The following is a 12229-nucleotide window of genomic DNA, read 5'->3' as shown; positions in this document are numbered from 1 at the left end:
TTTATAAATAAATTATGCAAGTATTAATATATTTCCTTCTGCTTCCTTCCTTTTGAGGTATTTTCATGGTACATATTCACTATTATAACTTGACTCTCCTAGAAGTAAAACTCACAAAAGTGTGGGGGCCAACCAAAGGACTGAATCCCCCTGGAATTTTCTCTCAGTTTTGTCCATGCTGAGCCTTCAGAAATTTGTCAATTATAATTTGGGTTTTCCTACCTTGGCACTGGTTCCCTTAGAGGCTTGTGTTCCTGAGTTTCTTCTCCAACAAGCTGGATTCTCTGTATTCATCTATTGCTCTCTCCAACTTTTTGGTGATGGGGAGTTCATTGATTCACGCTGTGACCCCATATCTCTGATGAATCTAAAAAGAGTTGCTAGCTTTTCAGTTTGTTAAACTTTTTACGTATTAACTCTGCAGGTATTTGAGCTCCCTCCTTATATGATTTTATGAAAATGTTTAACTTCTTTAGTTCATTTCAGGTATATAGGAGCTAGGAGAGATCTAACTATATAAACAGGGACACATTTTTTTTTTAAGTGACTACTCAGGAACTACCATGTGCAAACATCTCTGCTATGGATCATATCCAAAGGAATTCCTTTAAGAAGCTGATGATAGAAACCATTAACATTTACTCCAGTGATTTATTTTTTATGTTTTATTAGCACATTATAATTATACATAATAGTGGGATTTGTTGTGATATATTCATACATACCCACAAAATAACATTATTCTTCAATTTCATTGAGTCTTTTCCCTTTTCCTCTCCACCTCCCTCTCCCTGATCCTTTTTCTCTCCTCTACTGATCTCCTTTTGATTTATTTTTTTAATTGGTGCATCATAATTATGCATAAAAGTGAGATTCATTGTGAGACATTCATACACGCACATAGCATGATGTGGTTGATTTCCTTCCCCATTACCTCCACTTGCTCTCCCCTTCTCCCTCCCTCTTGATCCCCTTCCTCTATTTTATTGGCCTCCATTCTATTTTCATGAGATTCTCCTTTTTCTTCCTTTTTTCTCTCTAACTCCCACATATGAAAGTTTCAATCCTTAACTTTCTAAATTGCATTCAGCATGATGTTCTCCAGCAATTATTAAAGCTCAAAACCTGTTTAGAACTTCTTTTCTAGCATTGTTTCAGTTGTGGAAATCGCTTTCTTTGGTAGAGGTCTTCATTTATTCACTTACTATTTTGGAAGGCCTTCTATTTAGGTCTCATAGGTAACACCTGAAATTTGATTTTGGGAACAATCAAAACTAAGTCAAAGTCAAATTGTTAAATAAAGTTTACATTCAATGAAGCAATACAATTTTTAACATGACCTTTACCCTCTCTCTATTAAATTCTTAAAACATTTCCAAAGGTCATTACTAATAGTCAAACTGCTCAAGAAACCCTGTATTGAATGGATCTACAGCTATGTCTTCTTCACATCTAATGAGTCATAATGACTTGTTTTATTCATGATCTCATTGTATATGCTTAATACTAAAATTGATCTTTTCCCTGTCTGAGTGATGAAGGCCAAATATTTAAGAAATTTGTTTCTATTCTCTTCAAATTTACTGTATATCAACAGAATTGTTCTTGATTTAATTTTCTTCTCTCTTCTCTCTTTCTCTCTCTCTCTCTCTCTCTCTCTCTCTCACACACACACACACACACACACACACACACATTGACACATTTTCTATGATTTACACTCAGTTTTATGCAACTTCATAGCCTTTTACCTTTCCTTTCAAGGGTTTTATTCTGTCTCCTGGATTGAGAGAATAAGAATGTACCAGCACATGGTTTTCTTAAAATGGGAATTTATCACACCATAAAAACATCTTGTTCAAACTGACTCCACTTACAGCTGCTCTGCTCTGGTGTTCTGAGCCTGTCTGAAAAGAATCCCTTAACAGTTATACCTCACAGTAACATGCCCAGCTCACAGAATACCATTTTGTAAAGCATGCACTTTGGATTCTAAATGAAAACAGGCGAGTTTCCTCTGTCTCTGGCATGACTCCAAACATCTGAAATGTTAGAACATGGTGCTTTTATGCTGAAGCATTACACAATCACCAGTGTGCAGAACTGCCTTGTTTCCACTACTGCTACTTTGGAGAGAGAAGAGCAGAAAAAAATAGTTCTGTGTAATAAAATATGTGTGTTTGAGTGGCAGGGAGGGAGGGCAAGAGGGGAATGGGTACCTGAATCATTCAATTTAGACATTTTCCACCCTGGAAATGATGGACGTGGACACCTGGAAGACTATGTAAAATCCCTCCCTCCAAAATACCCAAGAACCGAGTAAAATACCACTCAACATCAGGGCCTAAGACATCACATTTCCTGGTCTCTGGGCTGAATCTGTTTGGGTTAATGCTTGATACCCTTGGATCAGAAGAAGGTGAAGGTCTTGAAACTTGATCTGAGAATCAGAAATCTCTGGATTAAATGCTTTTAAAAACTTTTTTTAAGTCTGATTTCTGCAGCAGCTTATTTTTTCAGAACATAACAGCAAAATCATTGCCCTTAATAAATATTTAAAAGATCAGGAAAAAAATGGATTTCATGCAACCCACCATTCAGGGAATGAATGCAGATATGACTTTTAGCTTCCAGGGTTGATGACAAGATAATGTTCCAGATTTGGGGTGTGCAAACAAGTTCAAATCCTCACCAATGCATTAATTCATTCAATCAAAAAGTCAACATACATTTGCTGAGCATTGACTGTGTCCCAAACACCTGGGCAGGTCCTGGGGACATGCACCCTTGCCTTTGCACTCCTTCTAAAGGGCTTTCTCTTCTCTCTCTCTCTCTCTCTCTCTCTCTCTCTCTCTCTCTCTCTCTCTCTCTCTCTCTCTCTCTCTCTCTCCCCGCCCCCGACATTTAAAGTACTGCAGGCAAAAAGGTAGCCTCACCAAGAAACTAATCCAGAACAGACTTTAATGGGTCCAGAAACAAACTAGACCTGAGGCAGGTGCCAGAGAAGAAACCTCCCTAAAGAGGCTAAGAAACCTGGTTTGCTACTGGCTGGGATGGTCCCTTGGACTTATTATGACTCAGTTTTTCCCTTCTACAGAATGAGGGTTTGAAAGAGTCCTTAAGGACCCTCCCAGACTTTCGTTTCTACTTTTCCAAGATCCTAAGGGGTCTTACCATGTCCAGCACTGAAAGGCTCACATGGTGCAGTTATGCCACACACACACCTTCTGCCGATTATGTGCTTAGAGTTCTGGACTAACCCCAGCAAAGAAGTGTTCCGATCTAGCAAGTTGCTTTTAATTTAGGCAGGATGTTTTCCGTGCACTTCTTTTGCACAATACTGCTATGTAGTTGACTTCTTTTTCAGAAACTGCGCAACAGGGGAAATCTCTTTTAAGTAAAGACAGAAGCTCTCTTTTTCACTGGGGAGAGGTTATGGGATAGGAAAGGATATCCCCTTGATGCGGACAGTCTGAAAGGGCCAATGGGAAATGTGTTTCTCTAGTACGAGAGCAAAGCTTACTCCTTAGAGCTGTGTTGGGTGTTCTTCCCGCCCTAAGCTTTCGCGCGCAGCCACAAGGCTACCCCCGCCTTGGAGCAGGTGGTGCGCGGTGCCGCTCCGGGGCCACTCCAGGTGGCTTGTCTGCAGTTGGCACTTTGAAACCCACAAGGAAGGGAGAATACCGGAGTCCCCTGCACGTCCAACCTACGCAGGAGAGCGCCGCCCTCTAGCGACCAAAATGGGAGATGCACTGCGACACGAGCCCCACAGAAGTAGCGCGGATGCAGCTCCTCACCACAGGGTTAAATAGACCGCTGGTCCTTTGCAGAGGACCCACGTGGCCAGGAACGCCCTAGGTCTTTTTCTCCATGGATGGACGCTGGAACTGTTCGTGATATCCTCTAGGGCCAGAGAGATCGAGAAATAGATAGGTGAATGGATGAATACAGTATAGATGTAAATCAATGGTGGACAGATAAACCAAAAGGTAGATGGAGGTCAGGTAGCTTAAAATACTTAAGAGTTCTCTATATGCCAGGCACAAAGATAAATGACGTCGTCCATTATTCCATTTGATTCTCTTTTGAACACCTTGACTCTATGAATGGTGTATTACCTATGTCCCTATTTTCCAAATGGGAAAACTGAGGCCTTCCACTATTTGGTGAGGATCTTGCTTATTGGCGATCTTTTGCAAAGCCAGGAAGTGGGGGAGCAAGATCAATCACAAGTCCAAACACCACTGTTTGCTTTCTGCCCACTTCCTGTGGGGAGCATGTACACGTCCTGAATCTGGAGTCCTGGGCACCGCGGTCCTCATTCTCTCTGGCCATCACAGTCCTGGCGCGCTGACATCACATACGCCTCAGCACCTTCTCCAACTCATCAACCACCACCAGGACATCCTGGACGCAGCGCTGGAGTCAGCAAGTCCCCGACTTGGGAGCCCGCCTAGTAAGTTAAATAAAGATGCAACTCTCAGGCGGTGCCTGAACTGAGCGCAGACCCTACAGAATCTGAGGTTTTACTTCTTTGACCAGGAGCCTCACCGACTGAAGACGGGCAATGAGATCCCCTGAAAGTTCCAAACATTCATTTCTCTAACCATTAACTGAACGCTTAATGCGCGCCTGACGCTACTGGACGCTGCAGCAAGGAACTCAAGAGTCACGTAGGGGTGAATAAATGAGAACATTCGGGACGGTCCTGCTTAATGCCACCGGGGCGCCAGGGGAGGAGATGAGAAAGGGGCAGATTCAACACCTCAGAGGGTCTCCAACATATTCCAGAATCTAAGACAATCCATCTGTCCTTCCAACGCCCCCTCCTCGGTTTCCCTCCTGGAACCGGCATCCCACCGTGCAATATCAGTGACTGTATGCAGGGAAGTTGATCCCACCTCACTCCCTCCCCAAAGGTCCTAACTGCCTTGAATTTATCAGCGGGCAGTGAGGCGAGCCACCAAGCGCCCCCACTCCCACCCCCACCCTCTGCCTGGGAGCCAAGCGTGCAGGCGCTGGGGACTGACCCCTCCCGCGAAAGCGTCGGCGCGGGGCTGGCGTAGGGCCTGCGTCAGCTGCAGCCGGCTGGCGATTGGGGCGCGCGCGCCTCCTTCGGTTTGGGGCTAATTATAAAGTGGCTTCAGCCGCCGCTAACCTCGGGACAGTGAGGCAGGCTCTCAGAGTCCCGTAGCCCAGCCCGAGGCCCCCGCGGCGACTCTGAGGACCGCGACGGTGAGACCCGCTTTGACAGCGCACCCAGACCAGCTTCTCCCCGACGCCACCTTCCTCACACTTGCCTTCTTCTCTTCCTTCCAGAATCCCGTCTAGGACCCGGTTTTGCCAAACACCTGCTCCATCCGAACAGCTTCAACGTGAGTGAATTTGCCCCAAACTCACTTTTGCTCTTGCGGGTTTGGGGACATCCGCCTGCTCTCATGGCATGCCTACCCCCACCTTTCTCCCGATTCTTCGTTGTGACCCCAGTCAAGTTCGTGCTTCCCCAAGAGCCTGCTTTCTAGCATTTGTGCTCTGGCGTTTGCTTCAGCATCCTGCCCTGGGCAACAGACCCCCGGGAAGATAGCAGGGTGCCTTTGGCTGGGGGTGACTGCACCAACCCCGGAGTCGCAAAAATCTGAGCTATTCCTGGGTCTCCCTAAAAGCACGCGGGGAGGGAGAGGGGGTCTCAGGAAAGAGTGCCCCTAAGGGCTCTTGCTCGACGACCCCCTCCCACCTGGTGTTGTCGCAGCGAGGGGTCTCTCCGAAGGATCCGTTCTGTGCCAGGACAAGCTCGGAGCGCGATTTCTTCTCTCCTTGCAGTCCATGGCGCGGTTCCTGAGACTTTGCACTTGGCTGCTGGCTCTCGGACCCGGACTCCTGGCTACAGTGCAGGCAGAATGCAGCCAGGACTGCGCTACATGCAGCTACCGGCTAGTGCGCCCGGGCGACATCAACTTCCTGGTAAGTGTTGCGCGCTGTGAGTGAGCAAGTCGCCGCGACAGTTCGCCGACAGCCCCGGGTTTGCCTCGCGGCTCCTCTCTCCTTGTCTACGGTCAGAATCGCGGAGGCTGGAACCCTTGGCGACCCTTTTACCCTGGTTGTTTCAGGAACGCTGACAGGTCTCGCTCTGGCTCTCAGCGTCGGGGAACCCCGACTCTCTGGGAGTGGTCAGAGCAGAGATATCTCCACACAAACTAAGTTTGTTTTGACTCTGGGGATCCCAGAACCCCGAAATGTGCTCTGTCTTCAGCACCTTGGATAGCACTGGCTTCTCTCCAAAGCTGTCCAAAGGAAGACCCCCAAATACCCCAACTCCTAACATCGCAGCTAAGGACTCTCACACTCAACCATTGTTCCTGCAAATAATGCAATTTTTGTTAATGATATTTCGTCTCCGCCGTTTGAATATGTTTTTTCTAGGTCCCTCATCTATGGATAGAAGCAAGCAGAGATATAGGATAGGGATAAAAAGAGGGAAGGGAGAAATCGCAATAGACAGGATAAAAAGAATTCCTAATTACAAACAAGTGAAGACTGAATTCGACTTGTCTTGACAGCACTTTTGTAATACAGACTAAAACAAGAGTTTAATTTGGTTATGAGAAGGGCACAGGAGAGTTGGCCAGTCAGTGTCCAGAAAGTCATAGACAAACTATACTACAAAGGGCTTAGCGGGAGGTTATGATAAAATGACTCTCATTCTAAACGTAGTCCACAGGTTCTTGAATCATCTCTGATGCTCTATCGACCACATTTTCTAGATTTGAAACTTGAGAAGCTTCATTTTTAACTAACTCCCTTAATTATTCCTTAGCACTGCCTTTGAAATTTGTTGAAATTTGTGATGCCTAAAAAGCTCAGTAGAGAGTGATGTATTAATCCAAGCTGATTATGCTCCACTTGAACCTTTGAAGAAAATTAATGCTATGGAGATGCTTGAAGTGGAGCAGAAGACTAAGAAAAGGACTCCAGAAGTCCAAGGTGTATATTTCAGGTTAAATGTTTGTTTCATCTGAATATTTGAATTTCCTGATGTTTCATTTTATATGTGCTAACTCGACCTTAGAAGACAGGTAGTAATGTATATTTTAAAACTATGAGGAAAATGTCCCAAAATAAGCAGGGGGAACCATCCCCTTTATCCATCATGATTCTTTTTCATATAGTCATGAGCTTTTAAACTGCGTCTCAAAATTGAGCAAATAATACAAACATAAGAATAGACCTTTCGAGTAAAGAATTTTATACACAGGAGAGAAAAGAACTGAAACTATGCCATACTGACTATTCCCCTTTCTGACCCCATAATTCCCCTTCCCCATCACATGTGTTTTCATCTTTGCTTCTGCTTGATACACACATGACTCAACTCAGTAGCCTAGGATTCTCTGCCATCTACATACAGGTTATGTGAATTTGGAAGATTTTTTAAGTCACATAACCTGACCTGCAAGTGGTTGCAGATTTAATTATTTTTTTGTTATTCAGTGAATTGATTAAACTGACATTTAACAATGCCCTTTCAACTTATTTTCCTGTATTTAATTTGCTTACTTCCCCAAGCTCCAAAAAATACTACTAATCTTCCCTTTCCATTTTTGAGGGATGCTGTGAGCAGTACTCCATTGTGTGGCAGCTAGCCCTTCCCTGGGCATTGCCAAAAAATGTCAACTTCTCTTCTTTCTCTCAGCCTTTACTCATTAGAGACACTGTCCCTTTCAAACATTTCCTCACTGCTCTTTATATTTTTTTATATCCTTGCAGCTTTTTCTTATATTTTAATCCAGATGATGGTATGGCACATGTAGTGTGAGCAATATGGGAGGAAAAAAAAAACCAGTAAGCTTTCATCAACAAAAACATAATGACCTCTTAGGAAAGCATTTTGAATAATAACTAAACTGATTTATTTTGCATTAGATCTTAGACTTAATGTTTTTATTTTCTCAGTGACAAAAGATTTTTAATGTGTATGTTTCTGGAATTACAGCAGTTCTGGAATTTTAACTTGGATGCAATGACAGGAGAAATGAGGTTGCCTGGTGGAAAATAAAGAATAAAATCAATATAACAAATTTTTATTGAGCTTCTATCAGGTGAAAGACACTTGCACTTGGTGACATGGAGGATGCAAAGATGAGCAGGCATGCCTTGACTGATGTCCAAATAGTATTTACCATCTAATACAATATTGACTATAGGATGCAGTGTGTGATCAATACCAAGGATGCATAGATGGCTGTGATTATTTGTCACTTGTTTTTAAGGCTTTTGGTATGAGTATGTAAAATATTCAGCATTCATTTTTGGCTACAAGATCATATAAATCTTTTTAGACTAGAAATATTATTGCCACTTGAACATCTAAGCTTTTAATGATTTTTCAATTCCTAAATTAGATATTATCAGTAATAAAACAGGACAGTTTTAATTAGATCATCTTTTGATTTTTTTAAAAATATTCATGTATTTGATTTTCTTAGACACAAATCTTAAATAACACTGAGAACTGGTTAACTATATATTCTAAAGATTTTGTTGCATGAATATAATGTTTTCTTTGTGAAAATAACTTTCATTGTTAAAATAATGTGTGTATTTAATATCAATTTATGTAACATTATATTTTTAAATATCAAGAAAGGGCCTGACTTTTTTGTCTAAATCAAAAGAATGTAACCTGGGTTCTGTAAGTAGATTTTAGATAACTATAAAAGTCCCTGAAATGCTAAGAAACACCTTATGGATTTTATAAATGTTCATGTAACATTAGGACTCTCTTTTCATCATATGCAAGTAATCTGTTGAATAGGAAAAAATCTGAATGAAAATATTAAAATGTATAGCCTTTGTCTTATGGTGATTAGAACTTATTATATAATAAAAGAAAATAATTATATGCTGATCATTCCTATTTTATTGAATAACATTTTCAGGTGGAAAAGATTTTGACTCTACACCAATCGTATCTGTATTTCATAACTGATTTCATCATTGCTAACATCCAGTTCAAGATGATGAAATCTATTTTAATCAGTCAAGGAAAAAGGAAAAATGTTTGTATTTTTAGCAAAGCAATATATTAGAATCCAAATAATTCCTAAGATTTAAATTAAGTGTTCAGGATGTCTTTCCCTTAAAATTTATTTTGAAATTGTTGTTTTTATTTGAAGATCAAAGTGTTTCTAGAAATATTGGAAATTAGGATACCATTGTTGCAAAATATTAACAGAAGAAAGTAAATGAATCTTACTAATATTGATTTTGTTGGTGAAATAAGATTAAAGGAATTTTAAGGGAATTTTAATTAGGTAAAAATAAATTTCTCTCTTTTGTTTAAAAAAAATCTCAAACAAAATGAAAGGAAAATTTTACAGTGAAATTAGATTGTGAAGGCAACCATTCTAAGTTAAAGTTGGTAAGGGTGGTCTTTTAAAATATTGAAATGGCACAGTATATAGGATGGATTTAATATTCAAAGACAAATATCTAATTTGATTTAGTTAATTCCTCCACTTTCCTTTTTCCAGTTTTCATTTGTTTCGTTTTCTTGTTCAGTGTGATAAAAAGTTAGGATATGAAAATAGAGATGACCTTTCTCTATGGGAGTCTCTACATCAAATCTAACATATTGTGGTTCCTAATTTGTTGACTGATGGAAATCAGAGAAGCCTCATTTCATCCTTAAATCGAATTGTTTCCCCAGGCCTGCACGCTGGAATGTGAAGGACAACTGCCTTCTCTCAAAATCTGGGAAACCTGCAAGGAGCTCCTGCAGATGTCCAAACCCGAGCTTCCTCAAGATGGCACCAACACCCTGAGAGAGAGCAGCAAACAGGAAGAGAGCCATTTGCTAGCCAAAAAGTATGGGGGGTTCATGAAAAGGTATGGGGGCTTCATGAAGAAGATGGACGAACTTTATCCTGTGGAATCAGAAGAAGAGGCCAATGGAGGTGAAATCCTTGCCAAGAGGTATGGGGGTTTCATGAAGAAGGATGCGGAGGAGGGGGATACCCTGGCCAATTCCTCAGACCTGCTGAAAGAGCTGCTGGGAACAGGTGACAACCGTGGGAAAGAAAGCCACTACCAGGAGGGCAGTGACAATGATGAGGACGTGAGCAAGAGATACGGGGGCTTCATGAGAGGCCTCAAGAGAAGCCCCCAACTGGAAGATGAGGCGAAAGAGCTGCAGAAGCGATATGGCGGCTTCATGAGAAGAGTGGGTCGCCCAGAGTGGTGGATGGACTACCAGAAAAGATACGGTGGCTTCCTGAAGCGCTTTGCCGAGTCTCTGCCCTCAGATGAAGGAGGAGAAAGTTACTCCAAAGAAGTTCCCGAGATGGAAAAAAGATATGGAGGATTTATGCGATTTTAATACCCTTTCCCATCAGTGATCCCAGGTCTTCACAACCCACCCCCACCCCAGTGAGAAACTGCCTCATTGATCCATTGATCATGGTGTTTTCTTGTCATGTGCTGCTTGCATTGTACAATTGACTATGTGGTCTGGATAACTATACAGCCTGAAAGCTGTCAGTTCAGGGTCTGTGTTCTCTTGAGAGTCTTTAAGCTCAATATTGGTCTATTGTTGCTCTCTTGTCTTCACGCCAAAATATTTTGTGTTACCTTGTTTCCTATTTTTGACAAAATGTCAATAACTGCTTACTTGTATATAGATCTAATAAACCTATTACCCCAACCGCACAATATTCTTTCTAAGTCTCTTCTCCAAGGCCATCATCCATGTTTGGGCTTCCACAGAAAATCCTAGACTCAGAGATAGTACAACAATCTGCTTTTGACAGAATAGCTGCTGACCTCCTTACCTTCCTAACTGAGGCTGCAAAAATATTTCTTACTTAATTCCTTATATGGGAAATCATAGGCAAGTCAATACATTAAAATAAAATAAGATATAAAAATAATTTAGCCCTATTTTACACATGAAGAAAGGGAAGCCCATTGGGATTAAGTTTGACCTAAGATTGCTCAGCAGGTGAAAGATAGAAATAGAATTAAACCTCCAATCTTCTTGTTGCTAGTGAGTATCCTTCTCACTCCATTTCCTTATCCCCTACCCATGTCACTAGAAAGAACTAGAAGAACTTGGAACTGTCTTGTTTATCATGGTACACCCTTACACTGTGAATGAATTAGATTCTCTAATACCTGCTGAATAGATACATGAATGAATGAATTGGATGAAAGAATGAATTTGGCAACCAGTTAATCAGGGAAGGTATTGTGACATGTAATGCAAACTCACGAAACACGAGGAACTTGTGATTACTTCATGTGAATAAAACCATTTAGGACAACATTCAGATATAAGATAGGTAACATTTCTTTATTTTCTAGTAGAAACTACATGCAGCTCAGTCCCTAGCCACCAGGTCATTTTTCCAGGACTCCAACCTACCCTTTTCCTTGTGTTCTTCAAAAAATTATAGTTCAGCAATTTAGGAAAGTTGAGAATGAGTTTATCATCTGCAGTCCAACAGCATTGACCATCAGGTACCCATCGCAAAAACCTGGGTCTATTCTGAAGAGATAGTTCCATTGTCTTGGGCAATTCATCCCTCTAAGTTCACCCCTGCCAGGGCTTCTGAGACATCCACATTAGAAGACCCATTTCCTCTTGACCAGGCACAAGATCACAGGTCCCCACCTTCATGAACTACTACTTCATCTACCTTCCTGATCCTTGGTACTCTTAACTTCCAGGAGTTTTGAAAACTCAATTTCTTTAGAACTAGAGATGCACCTAATGGAGGTAAAGCAGGTCAGGAAGCAAGTGTGACTGATTCTAAAAATCCATATCAGGGGAAAGAGTGATAGAAACATGTCACATTGCAGATATTGGGTCTCTATTCAGTCTTAGCCAATTGTTTCCCTTGGAAATGCTAGCTCAGTATTGTCACACTTTTCCAAAGAAACCTGAAATCTAGATTTTGAAGATAATATCCCATTTTCTTTTAATGTTGGCAATTAATTATTTTAAAACAGTGAGAGTCAAACACATCTTCGGATCAGATTTGAGAAGTGTGGGGTTATCATTTTGATAATTTTTAAAAAGTTACTAAATTCTCTCCTGTGGAGCAAATGATTCCCAAATTTTGGATGCAGGAATCCAGTCTACACGATCCAAACAGTGAAGGGGAGATGCCCTGTAACTTCCTGAGAAGATAAAACAATTATGTCACAATAATACAATATGTATACATAAATA

The 12229-nt window shown here is 41.4% G+C and overlaps 1 protein-coding gene and 1 long non-coding RNA gene across 3 annotated transcripts in view; one reads left to right on the top strand and one right to left on the bottom strand.

The window, feature by feature from the left end:
- LOC306648101 overlaps positions 1-5858 on the bottom strand; it is a 151897-nt gene extending 146039 nt beyond the window's left edge. The window contains exon 1 of the long non-coding RNA XR_013760293.1: positions 5735-5858. This is a non-coding gene — a long non-coding RNA (uncharacterized lncRNA). The remainder of the gene's footprint in view (positions 1-5734) is intronic.
- On the top strand, positions 5090-10707 carry PENK (proenkephalin). Of its 2 annotated transcripts, XM_079117544.1 has the most exons (4): positions 5090-5235; positions 5320-5375; positions 5821-5961; positions 9707-10707. In XM_079117544.1, exons 3-4 carry the CDS (start codon positions 5824-5826, stop codon positions 10373-10375), a joined length of 807 nt encoding a protein of 268 aa, XP_078973670.1. In that variant the 5' UTR covers positions 5090-5235; positions 5320-5375; positions 5821-5823; the 3' UTR covers positions 10376-10707. The 2 variants fall into 2 exon arrangements, with proteins under 2 accessions (XP_078973670.1, XP_078973671.1); XM_079117545.1 differs by having other exon boundaries at positions 5147-5375.
- Positions 10708-12229: the final 1522 nt, after the last annotated feature.

Source organism: Sciurus vulgaris (assembly GCF_902686455.1).
Source record: "Sciurus vulgaris genome assembly, chromosome: 1".
NCBI classification, from domain to species: domain Eukaryota; kingdom Metazoa; phylum Chordata; class Mammalia; order Rodentia; family Sciuridae; genus Sciurus; species Sciurus vulgaris.
Note: the sequence above shows the minus strand (reverse complement) of the source record. Positions and strands in the feature narration are given on the sequence as shown.